General features: G+C 43.5%; 1 protein-coding gene across 1 annotated transcript; it reads left to right on the top strand.

The window, feature by feature from the left end:
- Nucleotides 1-6,116: 6,116 nt before the first annotated feature.
- On the top strand, nt 6,117-22,630 carry LOC120056068 (coatomer subunit alpha). Its single transcript, XM_039004215.1, has 28 exons — nt 6,117-6,330; nt 6,740-6,853; nt 6,940-7,013; nt 7,144-7,224; nt 7,401-7,477; nt 7,581-7,690; nt 11,945-12,054; nt 12,290-12,389; nt 15,139-15,357; nt 15,589-15,739; nt 15,902-15,968; nt 17,601-17,676; nt 17,814-17,896; nt 18,036-18,261; nt 18,507-18,645; nt 18,832-18,994; nt 19,097-19,243; nt 19,330-19,519; nt 19,608-19,703; nt 19,847-20,059; nt 20,277-20,366; nt 20,460-20,566; nt 20,687-20,833; nt 20,917-21,240; nt 21,367-21,477; nt 21,580-21,741; nt 21,824-22,018; nt 22,185-22,630. Exons 1-28 carry the CDS (start codon nt 6,291-6,293, stop codon nt 22,242-22,244), a joined length of 3,672 nt encoding a protein of 1,223 aa, XP_038860143.1. The 5' UTR covers nt 6,117-6,290; the 3' UTR covers nt 22,245-22,630.
- Nucleotides 22,631-22,844: the final 214 nt, after the last annotated feature.

The following is a 22,844-nucleotide window of genomic DNA, read 5'->3' as shown; positions in this document are numbered from 1 at the left end:
AGCAGCCACAACTGTCAGTAAGTGTCCATGATTGGGTCTTTGAATGATTATATAAACGAGAATTTGGTAGAAAGGTGGATTCTACATATAATTAATTCAGTACAACTCATTAGGATTCCAGCCAGCCCCATCCATAGACTGTAGTCAAAGATGGTCTAATCTGTGGCGGTTCCATTCTATCATCACTGTGCCTTGGAGTTTTTTTGCTATTAGGCTCTATGCATTATACCGCCTCCAACGTTCTAATTTACTTCTGACCGAGTTGATGACTTCCGGAGCGAGTTCTGCTATTGTTTTTATCATTAGCTTACTAGCTATCATCGATGCATTTCTGACTGAAATAGTTCGCAATGACTACGTTTAAATTACAGCCCCGCGAAGGAGGTGCTAATGAACATTGTTCATCTGTGTTCAGTTTCTTCCAAATGTAATGGTATTGTGAGCTTCCATCGTTTCCCGGCCGATGTAACGTAGAGCTCAGAAAAAGGTGGTTGGTGGCAGTACGTCGTGACAACTTTACTGTCACCAAACACACAAAGGCGTGTAGTACACATTTCGTCGAAAGTGACTTTGTTGAGGGAAAAATTGGGGGGCGACAATACCTAAAAAGAGGTGTTGTTCCTACTGTCTTCGCGCGGAACTGGCACATTAAAAAGAGACCTGGTGTTTGGGAAAGAAGACAAACCTCCTGCTCCGACTGAGGGGGATGAAGAACAAGGTGCGCTGCCTATGGACTGTGCCGTCTCTGATGCGGTCCAGACCCTCATGGCAAACCATGAGCACGTAAGAGAAATTGAGGAGCTTCGAGCCAAGCTGGAGAAACTGACCACCCAACGCGGCTTTGGTCTACAGCGATTTGCTGGTTCTGACGAGGATATACGTTTTTACACAAGGTACAGTAATGATTTATTATTATCCAGCATTACTATTGTTTATTATTTACTATTAATTATTAGTATTATTATCCCAAAGTCCATCTTACCTTTAAGTACATGTTCATTGTTATTTGAAACTAGGCTAGCATATCTTAGTCTAAGTAGGACCATTGAATGTACACTGCTCAAAAAAATAAAGGGAACACTTAAACAACACAATGTAACTCCAAGTCAATCACACTTCTGTGAAATCAAACTGTCCACTTAGGAAGCAACACTGATTGACAATAAATTTCACATGCTGTTGTGCAAATGGAATAGACAAAAGGTGGAAATTATAGGCAATTAGCAAGACACCCCCAATAAAGGAGTGGTTCTGCAGGTGGTGACCACAGACCACTTCTCAGTTCCTATGCTTCCTGGCTGATGTTTTGGTCACTTTTGAATGCTGGCGGTGCTTTCACTCTAGTGGTAGCATGAGACTGAGTCTACAACCCACACAAGTGGCTCAGGTAGTGCAGCTCATCCAGGATGACACATCAATGCGAGCTGTGGCAAGAAGGTTTGCTGTGTCTGTCAGCGTAGTGTCCAGAGCATGGAGGCGCTACCAGGAGACAGGCCAGTACATCAGGAGACGTGGAGGAGGCCGTAGGAGGGCAACAACCCAGCAGCAGGACCGCTACCTCCGCCTTTGTGCAAGGAGGAAGAGGAGGAGCATTGCCAGAGCCCTGCAAAATGACCTCCAGCAGGCCACAAATGTGCATGTGTCTACTCAAACGGTCAGAAACAGACTCCATGAGGGTGGTATGAGGGCCCGACGTCCACAGGTGGGGGTTGTGCTTACAGCCCAACACCGTGCAGGACGTTTGGCATTTGCCAGAGAACACCAAGATTGGCAAATTCGCCACTGGCGCCCTGTGCTCTTCACAGATGAAGGCAGGTTCACACTGAGCACATGTGACAGACCTGACAGAGTCTGGAGATGCCGTTGAGAACGTTCTGCTGCCTGCAACATCCTCCAGCATGACCGGTTTGGCGGTGGGTCAGTCATGGTGTGGGGTGGCATTTCTTTGGGGGGCTGCACAGCCCTCCATGTGCTCGCCAGAGGTAGCCTGACTGCCATTAGGTACCGAGATGAGATCCTCAGACCCCTTGCGAGACCATATGCTGGTGCGGTTGGCCCTGTGTTCCTCCTAATGCAAGACAATGCTAGACCTCATGTGGCTGGAGTGTGTCAGCAGTTCCTGCAAGAGGAAGGCATTGATGCTATGGACTGGCCCGCCCGTTCCCCAGACCTGAATCCAATTGAGCACATCTGGGACATCATGTCTCGCTCCATCCACCAACGCCACGTTGCACCACAGACTGTCCAGGAGTTGGCGGATGCTTTAGTCCAGGTCTGGGAGGAGATCCCTCAGGAGACCATCCACCACCTCATCAGGAGCATGCCCAGGCGTTGTAGGGAGGTCATACAGGCACGTGGAGGCCACACACACTACTGAGCCTCATTTTGACTTGTTTTAAGGACATTACATCAAAGTTGGATCAGCCTGTAGTGTGGTTTTCCACTTTAATTTTGAGTGTGACTCCAAATCCAGACCTCCATGGGTTGATAAATTTGATTTCCATTGATAATTTGTGTGATTTTGTTGTCAGCACATTCAACTATGTAAAGAAAAAGTATTTAATAAGAATATTTCATTCATTCAGATCTAGGATGTGTTATTTTAGTGTTCCCTTTATTTTTTTGAGCAGTGTATATTGTCTTTACATTAGTTTTCAGTTAACCCCCAAAAATGCTCCCAGGTCATTGCTTCAAATAAGATTTGGTTCTTAGTCCACTTTCCAGGTTAAATAACAGAACATTTAAAACAAATTCACTGCTGTGATGATAGCTGCTGTGAATTACAGTACGAATTGCAGTAACAAGAAAACAGGCTACAATAGCAGCTAGGTCATGTCTAGTGCTAGGGCTTAGAGAAGATGGGCAATAACAGTAATGAGCTTTTTTGGTATTCAAATACTCTGGGTCCATCTTTAGATTTGCAAGCTACACCCACCTGATGGCCTTCTGGCACTTGATTGAGCGGGCAGCAGAGACCAAGTTTATAAGAGTCACAAGCACCAATCCATCTGAAACAAGTGTTACTCGAAGAAAACCGGTAAGGGACAACTTCATTAAATACTTGAGTATATTATTTGATCTTACTATAATTGTTAAACATTGTTTACTTTTTGTTATGGACCAAATATAAGGACTATTGTACTAAAATGGGTTTCTTTACGTTCAGACACTGCCATCAATCGACGAGTTCTTCTTGTTTATGACTCATCTGTCGCTGGGTCTGAAGCAGAAGGATTTAGCTCATCGGTTCAGCATCCACCAATCGACAGTGAGCCGGATTATCATCTCTTGGGCCAACTTCCTCTACTGTCTGCTTGGATCAGCACGGATATGGATCACCAAGAAAACCATCAAAGCCCACCTGCCACCTGAGTTCAAGGACTATCCAGACACCCAGGTAGTGATCGACTGCACTGAACTCCTCTGCCAGACACCATCTTCACTACTACTGCAGAGTGAGGTGTTTTCTTCCTACAAGTCACACTGTACCTTTAATGGCATGTTGGGAATGTCACCACATAGAGCTGTCACTTTTGTGTCATCGTTGTATGCTGGATCTGTGAGTGACAAGGAGATCTTCAAGCAGTCTGGAATTATTTCCTTACTCACCCCTGACATGGCCATTATGGTGGATAAGGGCTTTCTCGTAGATGATATTGTTCCGTGCAAAGTCTACCGGCCAGCCTTTCTGTCAAGACGCACACAGATGCCAGCGCATGAGGTTAGGGAGACCCAATCCATTGCCAGGCTGAGAGTGCATGTTGAAAGAATGATCCGCAGAGTAAAGGAGCACAAGCTGTTTGACACAGTCATCCCCCTGACCATCTCAGGCAGCATCAACCAATTATTTGCAGTGGTGTGCCTGTTGGTCAACTATCAAAACAGACCTTTGGTCAGAGCATGGGCCAAGCCAGTGTAAATGTACATGTTTATTTGCTAGCAGCAAAATAATAATTTGTTTATCTATGACATGTATCAATCATTTGTGTTGTAGTGAATATCAGTTTGTGTGGAGCTTGTATTGGCTTTAATTAGGCAATGAGTAACAGGGGTGGGGTAAAGAAATCAAGTAAACACAGAATACCTAGAATGCAAGATTGAATACAATGTTGGAGATGTATAATTGTCCCGTGTGGCTCAGTTGGTAGAGCATGGCGCTTGCAACGCCAGGGTTGTGGGTTCATTTCCCACGGGGGGACCAGGGTTCAATTCCCACGGGGGGACCAGGATGAATATGTATGAACTTTCCAATTTGTAAGTCGCTCTGGATAAGAGCGTCTGCTAAATGACTTAAATGTAAATGTAAATAATTGATTAACTGAACTGTTGAACATTTGCTGAAATAAACTTTTTTTAAACAAATCTATTCTACTGTAGATTTCTTCACAAGAACATCAATACTTATTTTTCATAAAACCACTAAACTTGGCACCCATGCAGGGGATCCATTCAGGTGCGAGAGACACTTCTGCAAGTAGTGGTAAAAATAAAAGTGGTCAACCTTCTCTCATAGTTTTTGAAACCTGTAGATCTTTATATATCCTTTCAACTAGGATGTCCTCCTGTGCACAGCTGACAAAGTCACACCAGCTACAACCTGTGAGAAGGATTTGACCTTGCACCTGCCAGTAGTAAGCATGAGATCTCTTCAACTTCAGCTCTCCATTCTGTATCTTCAGGTAAGGGCAGTCAACATAACTTGGTACATTTGGGCACTTGACCTCTAAGAGTCCAAAGTGTGGTCTTACACTGGGATCAAATATGATTCCATCTGGAGAGGATCCTAACCACGGAGCATCTGGGTGCACTACGAAGCCACACGGAAAGAAGTTAACATTCTTCAGTGTGCAGTACTCCTGTACAGCCACTGGCTCCATGGCTAGCCCCCTCTTCATCTCCATGGTCTGCATACACAGACCACTTCCTGCAACACAGGAGCAGTGGCTTTGGACCACTATCACTGGTATGGAGTGCTTTAACACCATCTGTGAAGATAAGTGTGATGAAAGACTGAAGTGAGAATGAATAACAATAAATATAGTAGTGTCTAGTCTTCTTAACTAGGGGCTCATTTAACTATACAGGAATACATCGTGTTTCTATAACAAAACTACCAAACACTGCATCAACAGATCTTTACCAAATAACCTGTTAAGTGGGCAATTCTAAATTGGGATTGGGACCCATCATTAAAATCTATCTACTGATAAGATTAAACGTTGACACTGTCTCCAACGCATTTTGACCATGATGACAGTGTCTCACAGGAGATGTTTAACAAGGTCCCTAGTAGCTATCTATAACCTTTCCCTACTCTCATGCTGTGCGGCTAATCACTCTTCCTCACGGTGATCTCCCCTGTCAATGTATCTTTGTTAGATACTGTGTAGAAGACATGAATAGCAATTATTTTTAGTTAGCAAATATAGCTAGCAAGCATAACTTAACCAAGCTAACGAAAATACACACACTCAGGTAAATTCTGTCAAAGTTACATCATTTTACGAAGTAACTAGTTAGCTACAGTTAATAGTTAAATTAGCTAGCTAATGATTGTAGCTAGCTAACGTTATATCTGTCACTGACTTGGTACTCACCTTCATAGATGTCTATGTAGCTTCCTACATACATCTTGAACCCCTTTTCATTCTTGCTAGCTGGAGTCTCGGAGGCTGATATAACAATTCGATGTACATCATTAATATTAATTTGAGGCAAGTCCTGAAGACACCTAGTAAAAAAACTGCGACATAATGGTAGTAACGTTATATCGTCGATAACAACTAGACTGACCGAAAATTGATAGGAAGTGTGTTTAAAACGTCCTATCATGGAATGTGCATAAGGGCTATTGCTGCATTCAAAACAGCGAGAAAACGGGCACTCAGAAAACTCACGACTTTCAATGTGTTCAAGACAACTGGGAGGTCGAGCCCCGCCTCCGAATGGGAAAAAAATTGTTTTCAACGGTCATTCAACTCGGAAATTCCATGTCAGAAACTCGGACATCTTTCTCGAGCTCTGACTTTCCGACCTGAAAATCATTGACGTCATGATTTGACCTCGTTTTTTCCCGGGTTCCCAGTTGTCTTGAAAGCACCATTAATATGAACTTTATTGTTCCCAAGCAGGAAGACATTGCACCAACACAGGTCGACGTGTCAGGAAATACTCGGGAGAAGTAAATGGGCTAAAGAAGCAGTTGGGAGACCAGTCTGCGAAAAATAAGAGTTTTATATTTTCAGAGGGAATTTGACACATTCATATATAGTTATCATTGCTTTCCTGTGATGTTGACCAAATTCGAGACGAAGTCGGCCCGTGTGAAAGGTAACGTTACGTTAGCAGCCTGTTAGCTAGCTAACGATGTTGCCCATGTAAAATGTTGTAATTTTTTAGTGGTAAATTGATAAGACCAAGTTATTGATACGATTAGCAATGTCATGTCAAACATTTTTTTTTTTATATCATTCATGACTTTACGTTAGCATACGTTTCCTTGGTAGCAGCTATCTCAGCTAATGTTAACTAGCTAGCCAGCTAATGTTAGCAAGGTTTAGTTAACAAGTTAGCTAGCCAGTCAACACTTTCACTTCATACCTCCGCTAGTTTTCAATCTCATTCATGTGATCTGCATGTGTATCATTGATGGTTTACTTGATGAAACTTTTGCCATTCATTGGTGTCTAACTTACTAACGTTAGTAAGCCAACTTTCTGAAACCACTTCTATTCCATAGGGCTGAGTTTCCACCCTAAACGGCCCTGGATCCTTGCTAGTCTTCACAATGGAGTCATCCAGTTGTGGGACTATCGGATGTGCACACTGATTGACAAGTTCGATGAGCATGATGGTAAAAATGTGTTTTTCACATTTCTTAACATGAAAATGTAATTGACTTTGATTATTGACAATGATGATTGTGATTTTATTGTGAAGGACCTGTCAGAGGAATTGATTTCCACAAACAACAGCCTCTGTTTGTGTCTGGAGGAGATGACTACAAAATCAAGGTTAGACATTCATACACCCTCACATTCTCCTTCGTACATGTTTTAATTGCAGAGAATACATTCTAAAACTTACTGGAAAACTGTCATAATGATGTCACTGCACCATTTACTATTTATCTCCCTTTACCAGGTGTGGAACTACAAGCTGCGGCGTTGCCTCTTCACTCTTCTTGGACATCTGGACTACATCCGAACCACCTTCTTCCATCATGTGAGTCGTTCTTATTTTTTCATTCTCAAAATGGCTAGCCTACATCTATTCTGTTGTCACTTACATGAAGACCCAACCTTTAAATGTCATGTTTATCCCATAGTTTCATGTTCTTGCATAGAATTCCATATAGGCCTAATAATGCATTCTGAACCTCATTCCTTTCCTTTCTCCAGGAGTATCCATGGATTTTGAGTGCCTCAGATGACCAGACCATCCGTATCTGGAACTGGCAGTCCAGGACCTGTGTCTGGTAAGTCGGTGCCTGAGCCAAGTGTTGGCACCTCACTGAAACACTTGTCTATTGTTTTTCTAATGGTAAATTCTGATGTAATTTCTGTGTTTCTGTTCTGCAGTGTACTGACAGGGCATAATCACTATGTGATGTGTGCTCAGTTCCACCCCTCTGAGGACCTAGTGGTGTCGGCCAGCCTGGACCAGACCGTGCGCGTGTGGGATATCTCCGGTGAGGGCGTGGGGATGGGAATCAGGGTTGAGGGTGGGCAGTGAGGTTTGGGGATGGGGCTGGGTGGTATGGAGTGGAAGGTGGAGATACATCCTTAACCCCTCCTTCCTCTCCTCCTTGTAGAGAATTAATCTGGGCTTTTTGCAGAAACGCCTCTCCTTGGTTGAGATAGACAGTTGAATAGAGTGAAAAGGATAGTTTTAGAATAGGGACAACTGATGAAGAGAGCCTAGTTATGAACAGAACTTAAGACCTTTCACTGAAGATTTGTAGAGGGGGTTAAAATGAGGTAAGAAAGGTAACACTAGATGACGTGAGAAATATGGAGAGCGAGAATATGGGAGAGGTGTTTCTGTGCTTCTGCATGTTTTAATATCCACTTTTCTTTGGTGTTTCTTGCCTGTCTTTCTGTCATTCTTTCACTCTTCTCATTCACTGACCCATTTTAGGTCTCTAAGTGTCCTACCTCATTCTCAACACACACACTATACATAATCCTGTTGCCAAGCTGTTGGCCATCACAATTGCACCCCTCAAATACCCCAAGTAAACTGTATTAGCCATCAGCTCTGTGCTACCACTCACTACTAACTGCTCTCATTGATGAGAAAAACACATACCTCACAAACGTACTAATTAAGCAATAAGGCCCTAGGGGGTGTGGTATACAACCAATATACCACAGTAAAGGGTTCTTATGCGCAACGCAGAGTGCCTGAATACAGCTCTTAGCTGTGGTATATTGGCCATATACCACGAACCCCAGAGGTGCCTTAATACTATTATAAACTGGTTATCAATGTAATTAGTGCAGTAAAAATAAATGTCTTGTCATATCTGTGGTATACGGTCTGGCTGACAGCCGTGGTATACTATATCAATCAGCATTCAGGGATCGAACCACCCAGTTTATAATAAGTAAAACCTGCACGATATAATGCTCAATCTGTGCAGCGCACAATGTCTCCATGGCACAGTCATTAATACTGTAAGTAGCCATAACATCCCTGCTTTAGATTACTTTGACTGGTAAATGATAAGCTTGTTGGTCAGGAAGCATGAACTCTTGGCATGACAGAAACCTCACAGCAGCAGTAAATGTTTTGTTTGTAGCAGTATCTAACCCAAGCATGGACTCAAATACTACTCACCCTCCTGACATTCAACGCCCCATCAGAGCACCTCTTCACAACCCCAACCACCACCTCCACCAGCCCATCGGTCAAATCCACCTCTTCCCACTTCCGCTTGTCACCTGTCCCCATGCTCCCCCAGGAAACATCCACACCTGCACATGGGTTCCTAGTGCAGTTCTCCTTCATGAATCCTCTTCTTGATCCTGTTGGGTTATCTGTTCACCACGTGATTTCTCTGGGCTGGAGACACTGACGCAGACTGTTCTCTAGATTAAGTGTGTGTTCTGACTCGAGTCCTGGGTGTCATCTCTTTTGTGATTTGATTAATTTAGGGCTGTCCCCGGCTGGGGAAAAAAGTATTGGTCGACAGAAAGTTGTCTGTTCTTTCGACCAATTGTGGTATTTTTAAATATGTTTTTCCATATATAGACACCCTATGTGTTTTAATAAAATCAACTAAATATGCATTGAACTTGTCTGATGCGTAAAGCTCACTGTTCGCTAAAATAAGACACAATTGACTCGACCATCCTCCCGCTCATACTGGCTTTCGCAGATTCTGCTGTTACACTCCTGAAGTTGCTGGTAATAGGCTACACGAGGAGTCTGCAAACTTTTTCGTGTAGATTGCCAATTTATCTTACCATTTCTACCGGTGTGCCAGTTATGGTTTTCATATGCACATTTGTCTTTGTCATGTGGTTAGTCAAAATGCTATCCAAATCTAAATGACAAACATAAAAATAACTTCTAGTGCCAACTATGAAAAATAGCCAATAAAGCCAGCAAACATTTCATGATGAAAATATCCGGATAAAAATAAATATCCTATAAATCACATTGGCTAGTGTGGCCTGTCTGCAATGAACTTGAAACATATCAACATAACTTGGGCCCAGCCTGAAACTCCTTGCAACATTGTATATCATATTCTGGGCCAGTTGTAGGCTATTTGTGCAAGGGATAAGAAGAAATCAGGTAGGTAATTTTATGACGTTTCTACTGGATCAGAGCATGACATTTTTCCCTTTCACGCTGAGTGGTTATCAAAAGGGAGAGAGCTGGGGGGGATCAAATACATTGAGGAATTATTGTCATTCTCAAAGCTCCACAGCTCATTAGTGGTGGTGCATTAAGCCAATCAGAAATACTATCAGATCCCCAAATGGGTACATTTTACACTGAAAACAAAACATGTAAACGCAACTTTTAAAGTGTTGGTTCCATGAGATCCCAGAAATGTTGCATATGCACAAAAAGCTAATTTCTCTCATTTTGTGCACAAATTTGTTTACATCCCTGTTTGTGAACATTTCTCTCTTTACCAAGATAATCCATCCACGTGACAGGTGTGGCATATCAAGAAGCTGATTAAAGAGCATGATCATTACACAGGTGCACCTTGTGCTGGGGACAATAAAAGGCGAAGTCCATATGTCAAGAACAGCTCAAATAAGTGAAGAGAAACAACAGTCCATCATTACTTTTAAGGCATGAAGGTCAGTCAATCCAGATAATGTCAAGAACTTTGAAAGTTTCTTCAAATGCAGTCGCAAAAACCATCAAGCACTATGATGAAACTGGCTCTCATGAGGACTGCCACAGGGAAGGAAGACCCAGAGGTAACTCTGCCTCAGAGAACAAGTTCATTAGAGTTACCAGCCTCGGAAATTGTAGCCCAAATAAATGCTTCACAGAGTTCAAGTAACGCGACACAGCTCAACATCAACTGTTCAGAAGAGACTGCGGAATCAGGTCTTCATGGTTGAATTGCTACAAAGAAACCACTCATAAAGGACACCAATAATAAGAGACTTGATTGGGCCAAGAAACACGAGCAATGGACATTAGACTGGTGGAAATCTGTCCTTTGGTCTGATGAAGCCAAATTTGAGATTTTTGGTTCCAACCGCCGTGTCTTTGTGAGACGCAGAGTAGGTGAACGGATGCTCTCTGCATGTGTGGTTCCCACCTTGAAGCATGGAGGAGGAGGTGTGGGGGTGCTTTGCTGGCGATGCTGTGTGTGATTTATTTAGAATTCAAGGCACACTTAACCAGCATGGCTACCACAGCATTCTGCAGCAATACTCAGTCCCACTAAGTGCAAGTCAGATGGGATGATCATTTGTTTTTCAACAGGACATTGACCCCAAACACACCTCCAGGTTATGTATGGGCTATTTGACCAAGGAGTGATGTCGTGCTGCATCAGATGACCTGGCCTCCACAATCACCCGACCTCAACCCTATTGAGATGGTTTGGGATGAGTCGGACCGCAGAGTGAAGGAAAAGCAGCCAACAAGTGCTCAGCATATGTGGGAACTCCTTCAAGACTGTTGGAAAAGCATTCCAGGTGAAGGGGGTTGAGAGAATGCCAAGCGTGTGCAAAGCTGTGATCAAGGTAAACGGTGGCTACTTTCAAGAATCTCAAATATAAAATATCTGTTTTTGTTAAACACATTTTTGGTTACTACATGATTCCATGTGTTATTTTATAGTTTTGATGTCTTCGCTATTATTCTACAATATAGTAAAAATTAAATAAATCTTTGAATGAGTATGTGTCCAAACTTTTGACTGGTACTGTATTAATGGGGGAATTGACAGACAGTAGCAAACAATTCACACTCCGAAGTTATGAAAAAATGTACGTGGCTCCGCAATGGCTTATTCGCGATAGATTAGTCTACTGCTCAACTTTTTTTTTTTAAATGGTCAACCAACAGCCTATCGACCAGTCGAATAATTTGGGTCAGCCCTAGATTAACTATAATCCAATGACAGGAGAACTGTGATGCTCTTTGTGTTGTTACAATCAACTCAATGACTGTTTGATGTGCTGAATATGGTGATAGTGTTCCTCCTGTACTTGAGTTAGGACCACACCGAGAACACTGGTTGTGTCCTTGCTCTTCAGCGTGTGTGTTTTCGGTAATTCAACAGCTACGTTTGTGTGTTAGTATGATCAGAGATCTCTATCTTTGCCTCTTGTTGATGGTATCTATTTTAGGGTGTATTAATGTATCATGTTCTTTCTCCCTGACCTGTATCTGGGTGCCCCTGTGTAACACATATATGGATTCCCCTTGTGCGTGGTGCTATGCATGTTGGTTCCAGGTCTGAGGAAGAAGAACCTCTCTCCCGGTGCCGTGGAAACTGATGTGCGAGGCATCTCTGGTGTCGATCTGTTCGGAGCATCCGATGCCGTTGTCAAACACGTACTCGAGGTAAGAGTCTGTTTTGAGTCTCTGTAAGACATTGATGTCTATTGATGGTACTTTAGTTGTGCTTCAGAACTGCTATAGGCAAAGATCTGTATAAGGAGAGTGTTGTGAGCACTGAGCAGATCAGTGAAATGAATAGTAATGTTATTGGTAGGAACAGGAGTTTGTGCTTACTAAGAAAGTCTGGGCCACATGATGGCCAGTTGTGAGCCATGTGAGTTTCCCTCTCTCCCTGCAGGGTCACGATCGTGGGGTCAACTGGGCCGCCTTCCATCCCACCATGCCTCTCATCGTCTCAGGGGCTGACGACCGACAGGTCAAGATCTGGAGGATGAACGGTAAGTAGAATGGGTCATTCCATGAAATTAGTCCCTTTGATATTTCAGGTAGGAATTGTGCACCAATATTGAATTTTAAAAGCCTGATATATTAAATGTAGTGCTCTTTATTATTGACCGCATGGAAAATTCAATAAATCTTGCAATTCAATACATTCATATTTTTTTTTTATATGACTAAAGACTTGCTAAACTGCCAAAATTCTGTATTTCGACATGTCCCTCTGTGCACCCTCTATGACATAGGAACATTTTAACCACTTAATTAAACCTCTTTGGGCTAGCATCCCACCTCGACAATATCCGGTGAAATTGCGGAGCGCGAAATTCAAAATACAAAAATCATAATATTAAACGTTCATGAAAATACAAGTGTCTTACATCGTTTAAAAGCTTAACTTCTTGTTAATCCAACCGCGTTGTCAGATTTCAAAACGGCTTTACAGCGAAAGCATACCATGTGATTATCTGAGGACAGCTCCCCGCATACACCAGCATTAAAAACATTTTTCAAACCAGCGGAGGCGTCACAAAAATCAGAAATGGTGATAAAATAAATAATTTACCTTTGAAGATCTTCCTCTGTTTGCAATCCCAAGGGTCCCAGCTACACAACAAATGGTTGTGTTTGATAAAGTCCTTCTTTATATCCCCAAAAAGTCTGTTTAGTTGGCGCGTTTGATTCAGTAATCCACCGTTCCACTCGTTCAACATGCAGACAAAGGAATCCCAAAAGTTACCGGTAAACTTCATCCAAACAATGTTTCTAATCAAGCCTCAGGTACCCTAATATGTAAATAAATGATAAAATTTAAGACGGAATGTAGTATGTTCAATACCGGAGATAAATAACGAAGTGCGCGCCCTCATTCACGCGCGCCACAAGACTAGAGTCCGAATGAGAGACACCTTGAAAAACTACAACTACTTGCTCATTTTTCAGAAAACAAGCCTGAAACCCTTTCTAGAGACTGCCATCTAGTAGAAGCCATAGGAACTGCAATCTGGGAGATATTTATTTGTATATCCCCATAGACAAGCATTGAAATGGCCTGTGACCTCAACAACAAAAAAATCTGGATGGATTTTCCTTGGGTTTTCACCTGCCATATTAGTTCTGTTATACTCAGACATTATTTTAACAGTTTTAGAAACTTAAGATTGTTTTCTATCCAATGCTACCAATTATATGCATATCCGAGCTTCTGGGCCTGAGTAACAGGCAGTTTACTTTGGGCACGTCATTCATCCGAATTTTCAAATACTGCCCCCTAGCCCTAAAGTTTTAACCCCAACATTTTTTCACCATCATTAACACCGTATCCATCCACAGTTTTTATGTGAGTTATGTCGTACAGTATAAAGAAACAAATCACGTCAGCTGCGATGGAAACAGGAAGTTTCTGTACATTTTTTTTTTTATGCTGACAGAATTTGTTCGTTAGACATGGTGGGATCTTTTTGTGTCTGTAAAATGAATTATGTGAGAAATGGTGGTGGAAACATGGATAATAATCATCATACCTAAGTAAACTTGGAGTCACGATAATAAGGTGTGTGTGTGGTATTCCCACTACGACTCGGGAAACCATTCAGTTTATTAGGCTTCAAATTAAATAAGTAATGGTGAAAGTGCACAGTAATGTTGATGCTCCTTTCCAAAAAATATATAGGGTCTTATTCTGTTGACTTGGTGATCGATGTTTGACAAATATTCTCACGGTTATCCATAATAATCTCATGTTGACTAGCCTACCAGCACCGTATCTGCGAGCTGTTGGCTAGTGCGCACGTGCGAAGACTAGAGTAGTCATATTTGCTATTTAACGCAACAGTTGAAAATGCGATGGAAACATTGAACTTTAGAATTTTATTTGGTACATGAAAACTTAAGCGGAAAAAATATGTTTTGTGTGCACCTCTTCATCACGCACCTATTTTTATTTAACATTTCTTTATGCGGATTCTAGAATATTCGCATGAAACTGTCGCTAATTGGATGGAAACCTAGCTACTGTAAAGCCAGAGTTATTTTGTTGCTTTGACAGTCATTTCTGAACATTATTTATTTAATGTGATTCATTTTAAGGTAAAACGAGGTACAGGTTGTCTTTTTAAGGTCAAGCCTGTTACATAATCTGAACTCTTGTTTTAATAAGGTGAAACTATTCCTTTTTTTAACAATAAAAAGAAACATTGAACATCTAATAGTCAAATCATACTGTAAGATCAGGTGAGCTGATTCTACTCTGGCCATTTTCTGTTTTGTGGTGGAAAACTTGAGTGGGTCGAGCATAACACGTCAACCCTGTTACCCATAGATGGGCTAGAAATGTTTTAACAATTTCATATTTTTTTGTGACGCTTTCATTGAATTGTCACTCACTGTTGCACACAAGAAGCGTCCATTCACCCTGTTACTTTATTTGGCACTTAATAGGCACTTGCTATCGTCATTTTTATTATTTAACCTCTTGAGATGGGAAGACATGTTTTTTATTAAGTTGAACATGTGCTCTTTATGACAGAAGGGTAGGGTTATTTATTTTTTACACTATCCAAAAAGGGACTCATTTCGTGGAACAACCCAGATAATGAATTGTCTTCACTATGTACGTGTTTATAAACTGCAGATAATTTTTTTAAATAAAGGTACAGTGCTATTTAAAGAACATGCTTGGTTGCTGATTTTTTTTAAAGATCCTAGCAATTTTCTAACTTGATTGTCTTACTTTCTCCCCTTCCCCAGAGTCCAAGGCGTGGGAACTGGACACCTGCAGGGGCCACTACAACAACGTGTCCTGTGCTGTCTTCCACCCCCGCCAGGAGCTCATCCTGTCCAACTCTGAGGACAAGAGTATTCGTGTGTGGGACATGTCCAAAAGGACCGGTGTCCAGACCTTCCGCAGGGACCACGACCGCTTCTGGGTGCTGGGGGCTCACCCCAACCTCAATCTATTTGCTGCTGGTAAGTGACTTACACATAATGATAACATTATGGGTCTTTTTAATGTGCTCAAAGTAGATTACATTGTAAGGCAGTTGGAGCTGATAGTCTTGAATCTTGACCCACCTCATATGCAGATAGACAAACATACTGAATATTGCTGCACTTAATTTCACTGTCTTTCAGTGACCGTGTGTTGGAGGCATTTGTTAATTAGAAGTGGAGTGTGTAACCAGGCTGTTTGTCCTCCAGGTCATGACAGTGGTATGCTGGTGTTTAAGCTGGAGCGTGAGCGTCCGGCCTATGCTGTGTACGGCAACATGCTCTACTATGTCAAGGACCGCTTCCTGCGCCAGCTCGACTTTAACAGCAGCAAGGACACCGCTGTCATGCAGCTGCGCAGGTGTGTGTGCGTATGCATGCTCATATAATACTGCAAAGTCTTTATTGTCCTGAAACTGAGTTCTGAAGAATGAGTGACTGCTTGCCATTTTGTAAAATAATGCGAGAGGTCAGCTGGTTTTGTCATTATGTGGAATCTAACCACGTTCTGTTTTTCTACTAGTGGGTCAAAGTTCCCAGTGTTCAGCATGTCTTACAACCCCGCAGAGAATGCTGTCCTGCTCTGCACTGTGAGTCTCGCTCTTAAAAATAAGTGCATACACATAATAGGTTATACAGTACAGTCATGGCCAAAAGTTTTGAGAATGACACATATTAATTTTCACAAAGTCTGCTGCCTCAGTTTGTATGATGGCAATTTGCATATACTCCAGAATGTTATGAAGAGTGATCAGATAAATTGCAATTAATTGCAAAGTCCCTCTTTGCCATGCAAATAAACTGAATCCCCCAAAAAACATTTCCACTACATTTCAGGCCTGCCACAAAAGGACCAGCTGACATCATGTCAGTCATTCTCTCGTTAACACAGGTGTGAGTGTTGACAAGGCTGGAGATCACTCTGTCATGCTGATTGAGTTCGAATAACAGACTGGAAGCTTCAAAAGGAGGGTGGTGCTTGGAATCATTGTTCTTCCTCTGTCAAACATGGTTACCTGCAAGGAAACGCGTGCCATCATCATTGCTTTGCACAAAAAGGGCTTCACAGGCAAGGATATTGCTGCCAGTAAGATTGCACCTAAATCAACCATTTACCAGATCATCAAGAACTTCAAGGAGAGCAGTTCAATTGTTGTGAAGAAGACCTCAGTGCGCCCAAGATAGTCCAGCAAGCGCCAGGACCGTCTCCTAAAGTTGATTCAGCTGCGGGATCGGGGCACCACCAGTACAGAGCTTGCTCAGGAATGGCAGCAGGCAGGTGTGAGAGCATCTGCACGCACAATGAGGCGAAGACTTTTGGAGGATGGCCTGGTGTCAAGAAGGGCAGCAAAGAAGCCACTTCTCTCCAGGAAAAACATCAGGGACAGACTGATATTCTGCAAAAGGTACAGGGATTGGACTGCTGAGGACTGGGGTAAAGTCATTTTCTCTGATGAATCCCCTTTCCGATTGTTTGGGGCATCCGGAAAAAAGCTTGTCCGGAGAAGACAAGGTGAGCGCTACCATCAGTCCTGTGTCATGCCAACAGTAAAGCATCCTGAGATCATTCATGTGTGGGGTTGCTTCTCAGCCAAGGGAGTGGGCTCACTCACAATTTTGCCTAAGAACACAGCCATGAATAAAGAATGGTACCAACACATCCTCCGAGAGCAACTTCTCCCAGGCATCCAGGAACAGTTTGGTGACGAACAATGCCTTTTCCAGCATGATGGAGCACTTTGCCATAAGGCAAAAGTGATAACTAAGTGGCTCAGGGAACAAAACATCGATATTTTGAGTCCATGGCCAGGAAATCCCCCAGACCTTAATCCCATTGAGAACTTGTGAACAAACTCCAAGCATTGATTATACAAGAATGGGCTGCCATCAGTCAGGATGTCGCCCAGAAGTTAATTGACAGCATGCCAGGGCGGATTGCAGAGGTCTTGAAAAAGAAGGGTCAACACTGCAAATATTGACTCTTTGCATCACCTTCATGTAATTGTCAATAAAAGCCTTTGACACTTATGAAATGCTTGTAATTATACTTCAGTATTCCATAGTAACATCTGACAAAAATATCTAAAGACACTGAAGCAGCAAACTTTGTGACAAATATTAATTTCCATTCTCAACTTTTGACTGTACACGCACACACACTCAATTTAGACACGGTTTCTTTAGTTGTTGAAAATGTAATGCCGTGTCTCTTGCTCTTGCAGAGGGCAACCAACCTGGAGAACAGCACCTATGACCTGTATGCCATTCCCAAAGAGAGCGACTCTCAGAACCCAGATGGTAAAGCTGCACCCTTATTCTCTCGTATAGCGAGACAGCATCTGTGAAGTGTTTAATGTAATTCCAGTTTCATATTCTGTTTTTTAGATTATGAAAACCCACTAAACCCATGTTCATTCTTTCTCCCCCTCCTGCAGCTCCTGAGGGGAAGAGGTCCTCTGGTCTGACCGCAGTCTGGGTCGCAAGGAACAGGTTTGCTGTTCTGGACCGCATGCATTCTGTAAGTGTGTGTGCACATTATTAAATTGTATTTGTAATTTCTAGGCCAATGGCTGTAGTTATTCTAAATATGGGTATGGTACATTTGAGTGGTCAGAGGATGACTATAATAATGATGGTGAACCCTGCTCTCCCTCCAGCTGCTGATCAAGAACCTGAAAAATGAGATTGTGAAGAAGGTGCAGGTGCCCAGCTGTGAGGAGATCTTTTACGCCGGGACAGGCTCCCTGCTGCTGCGCGACGCAGATGGGGTCACCCTCTTTGACGTGCAGCAGAAACGCTCGCTGGCCACCGTGAAGATCGCCAAGGTCAAGTATGTGGTGTGGAGTGCTGACACCAGCCACGTGGCCCTGCTGGCTAAACACGGTACGTACTGTACACACTCAGATCTATATCAGGATTACACTCTTATCTGTCCTCTACTTTCTCTACAACTTGGCTGCCAAGGTTTTGGGCCCTCTTGCTGTTTATAAACTTATCACGATTCACTCTCTATAGCTGTTGTCAACAATATATCCTAGATTTACACCCATTTTAGCTGTTCCCTCGCTCTAGTACCCCAGATTTACCTGCTATTAAATCTGTTGATAAATCTCTACTTTCCTCTGCAGCCATTATGATCTGCAACAGGAAGCTGGAGAGTCTGTGCAACATCCATGAGAACATCCGTGTGAAGAGTGGAGCCTGGGACGAGAGTGGCGTCTTCATTTACACCACATCTAACCACATCAAATACGCCCTCACCGCAGGGTAATGCACAAGACGCCACTAACGCACACTTTATTCAGAGTATATTCGAAGTACAGTATATTGATTCATTCCCTTCCTAGTCCTTTGAACATACTGGATTATGAAAGCTGTTTACTCATTCAGTGATGCGTTTGAGAGACGAGAGGAGTATCCAACTTTTCTAATCACACTCTACTCTGTCTGTAGTGATCATGGTATCATTCGTACTCTGGACCTGCCCATCTACGTGACCCGGGTCAGAGGCAACAGCGTCTACTGTCTTGACCGTGAGTGCAGGCCCCGTGTGCTGACCATCGACCCCACGGAGTACCGTTTCAAACTGGCCCTGGTCAACCGCAAATATGAAGAGGTGAGAAAGTAGCACTGAATTGCATCAATCTCTTAGATTTAACATGGTAATCTCTTTTTCTTTTAAACTGACTTTGTGACCCCTGACCTTTGTCTCCTCCAGGTTCTGCACATGGTGCGTAACGCCAAGCTGGTTGGCCAGTCCATCATCTCCTACCTGCAGAAGAAGGGTTACCCTGAGGTAGCCCTGCACTTTGTCAAGGATGAGAAGACCCGCTTCAGTCTGGCTCTGGAGTGTGGCAACATTGAAGTGAGTTTGAGACCCCAGGTTTCATTGGGAATTTCTTGAGATCATCTGTGTGAAACTGTGTGATGTAATTTTTCCTTTGTCTGTAGGTGGCGTTGGAGGCTGCCAAGGCTCTGGATGAGAGGGGCTGCTGGGAGCGGCTGGGCGAGGCTGCGCTGCTGCAGGGTCACCACCAGGTTGTGGAGATGTGCTACCAGAGGACCAAGAATTTCGACAAGCTCACCTTCCTCTACCTCATCACTGGTAACCTGGCCAAGCTCCGCAAGATGATGAAGATCGGTAAGAGATTATTTTGTTGTTTTTGTCTTTTGTTTGACTGACGTGTGTTTGTCCGAGTTGCATGACTGACGTCTGTGTGGTGTTGCAGCTGAGATCAGGAAGGACATGAGTGGACACTACCAGGGTGCTCTGTATCTGGGGGACGTCAGCGAGAGAGTTCGTATCCTGAAGAACTGTGGCCAGAGTGAGTCCCCCTTAATTCACACACACCTCAATCTCTCTCCCACTCCCTTGACATTTCTGACACAAGACTCTTGTTTCTGGTGCTTTTGGTCTAAACTGCTTGTCTGTAACTCTGATCTCTGTGTGGCTGTCTTCCATATGTAGAGTCACTGGCATATCTGACTGCTGCTACCCACGGGATGGACGAAGAGGCAGAAGCCCTGAAAGAGACATTTGACCTGGAGAAGGAGACTGTCCCTGAGGTGGACCTCAATGCCCAGCTGCTGCAGCCACCACCTCCTATTAACCCCCTGGATACCAACTGGCCCCTGCTTACTGTGTCCAAGGGCTTCTTTGAGGGAGCCATTGCAGCCAAAGGTGAGTCCCCAGCCCTGACACTCCATGCCATCATTTGGGTTTAGATGTAATGTTGTAATGGTGATGTAATGGTGATGTAATTTAGGTGATGTAATGTGCCATGTCAGCATGGCGTGTATTGAGTTGGAAATGTGTTTATGTTGGAGTGGGAAGTGGTCAGAGTATTTGTTGCGTAGAGATGTTAAATGTGTTTTTTTGTTTTGTGTGTGTGATTCAGGGAAGGCTGGTCAGATGGCTGCAGACATGGATGTTGATGCCCCAGGAGGAGAGGGCTGGGGAGAGGATGCAGAACTTCAGCTGGATGAGGGTGAGTCAGTCAGAAAGTAGAGACATCTGATATACCCTACCTATTACTCCATCTCTTCCTATGTTCATCTCATTTCTCTTCTGTTTCCATCAGATGGCTTCATGGATGCCCAGGATGGATTAGGAGAGGAAGGAGGTGCAGCGAAGGAGGAAGGAGGAGGTTGGGAGGTGGAGGAAGATCTGGACCTTCCTCCAGAGCTGGTGAGATGATTCTCTCTTCTTTGACATCAGTTCTGTCTTGACAATTTGGCTTAAGGAATGCAAATCATAGCAGGAATGATGACATGTCAGTTTGAGAACGTTTATTTTCTCTAACACTAGGAGTTGTCAGCTGGTGCTGGAGGAGGGGCTGAAGATGGTTTCTTTGTCCCGCCCACTAAGGGCATGAGCCCCACCCAGCTGTGGTGCAACAACTCTCAGCTCCCTGTGGACCACGTCCTGGCTGGCTCATTTGAGACCGCCATGAGGGTAAGCTTACACACACACACACACACATACTTTATACAGGTTTATACTTTGTACTCAAGTCTCTCTCTTCCTCTACTTTTCAGTTGCTCCATGACCAGGTTGGGGTGGTGCAGTTTGGGCCCTATAAGCAGCTGTTCATGCAGACTCTGTCCCGTGGGCGGACCTGCTACCTGGGCCTGCCTTCTCTACCCTGCCTGCGTGGCAACCCCCAGAGGAACTGGAAGGACTGTGGGACCAAGCAAGGGCTGCCTGCTGTGGGGCTTCGTCTTTCTGACCTCATCGCCCGCCTGCAGCAGTGCTACCAGCTCACCACTGCCGGCCGCTTTGAGGAGGCTGTTGAACGCTTCCGCGCCATCCTGCTGTCTGTGCCACTGCTGGTGGTCGACAACAAGCAGGAGATCGCAGAGGTATGCAGACTTGTTTTAGAGTGAAAGGATTTCATTGTGGTCAATGTTATTTACTGCGGTTAATCAAGTGTGGGCCGGATGGTAGTTGGTGGTGGTTACCTGATTTGAGGTTACTGTCTCTCTTAGGCTCAGCAGCTGATCACAATCTGCAGAGAATACATTGTTGGCCTCACCATGGAAACAGAAAGGAAGAAGTTGCCTAAAGACACATTGGACCAGCAGAAGAGGCTGTGTGAGGTATTGTCATTGTTTCTCTACTTCCCATCTCAACCGTTAAGTCCCTAATCATAAGAGTTTACTACCCAGTAGTCGTTTAATTATTGTGTTTGATATTTTCAGATGGCAGCTTACTTCACCCACTGCAGTCTCCAGCCAGTCCACATGGTCCTGGTCTTACGTACGGCACTAAATCTGTTCTTCAAACTGAAGAACTTCAAGACAGCTGCCAGTTTTGCCCGTCGCTTGCTTGAACTAGGGCCCAAACCAGAGGTGGCACAGCAGGTAACAATCTAACTGTTTGTCTGTATGTAAATGTAATTATTTCCATATTGTCACTTTTACCATCTCTATCGCTGCCTTTTAGACACGCAAGATCTTGGCAGCATGCGAGAAGACGCTGACAGATGCTCACCAGCTGAACTATGACCCCCACAATCCATTTGACCTGTGCGCTGCCTCCTACACGCCCCTATACCGTGGACGCCCCGTGGAGAAGTGCCCTCTGTCTGGGGCCTGCTACTGCCCCCCCTACAAAGGCCAGGTCTGCAGGGTCACACAGGTCAGTCAAGAGAACTGCTGTACTGTGTTATGTACACAAAGCCCCTCCTATTTAGAAGTGTCCTGCTTTTATGTAAATGTTGTATTAATTGCTTTGTCAGTCTTAAAACAGAGTTTAGACATTGCCTTCCCAGTGATATCTTTGACCCTTTAACCTTATTTCCAAGGTGACGGAGATCGGAAAAGATGTGATTGGTCTGCGTGTCAGCCCCCTGCAGTTCCGTTAGAGGACACGAAGAGGACCAGGGAAGAACGGCATTGATCCGTTCAGAGAAACACATCCACACTTTATTCTATATATAGTTTTTCTCACTAGTGTTGGAGAGAACAAAACATGATTGATGCGAGAGAATGCTTGATAGGATGACGTGATATATTGGTGAGAGAATTCTTGATATCAAGCATTTACATTTTTCAGACTTTGCTTTACCTTCCCTGTAATGCTGTATTTGTGAGTGCCATGTCATCTCTGCTCCAACAATTGAGAATTGTGGTTTTATTAGAACCCTACTAGCCATCTGTTGGTCTCTTTCTGACTTGTATACACCATCAAATGTAAATCACTGCTTTGTGTAACTCGTTAAATAAAATTGATGTGTGCACCATTCTTTAATTCCACAGTATCATTCTAGCTTGTTTTAAATCATAGTTTTCGAAATTGACACCCCAAAGATTTGACAGCTCTGGATCAAAGTCATGTCCTGCAAATGTTGCAAGTACAGCATGAAAGGGCCATTTCCTTCAGAACCAACTTCCTTTAGATTTTCTAAAGTGCCTGTCCTATATCTCAGATGTCAAAGATCAGGGAACTTTTAACATGTATTTAT

The sequence above is a fragment of the Salvelinus namaycush genome, chromosome 11, assembly GCF_016432855.1.
Source record: "Salvelinus namaycush isolate Seneca chromosome 11, SaNama_1.0, whole genome shotgun sequence".
Classification (NCBI taxonomy): Eukaryota; Metazoa; Chordata; class Actinopteri; order Salmoniformes; family Salmonidae; genus Salvelinus; species Salvelinus namaycush.
The sequence above is the reverse complement of the archived record's forward strand: the minus strand, read 5'-3'. Positions and strand labels throughout refer to the sequence as shown.

Bases quoted from the DNA above. Each gene is read 5' to 3' on its own strand.
- LOC120056068 (XM_039004215.1), top strand. From the start codon at position 6,291: ATGTTGACCAAATTCGAGACGAAGTCGGCCCGTGTGAAAG. The intron at 7,014-7,143 runs GTTAGACATTCA...TCCCTTTACCAG, and splicing joins GAGATGACTACAAAATCAAG to GTGTGGAACTACAAGCTGCG. The intron at 20,060-20,276 runs GTGAGTCCCCAG...TGTGTGATTCAG, and splicing joins GGGAGCCATTGCAGCCAAAG to GGAAGGCTGGTCAGATGGCT.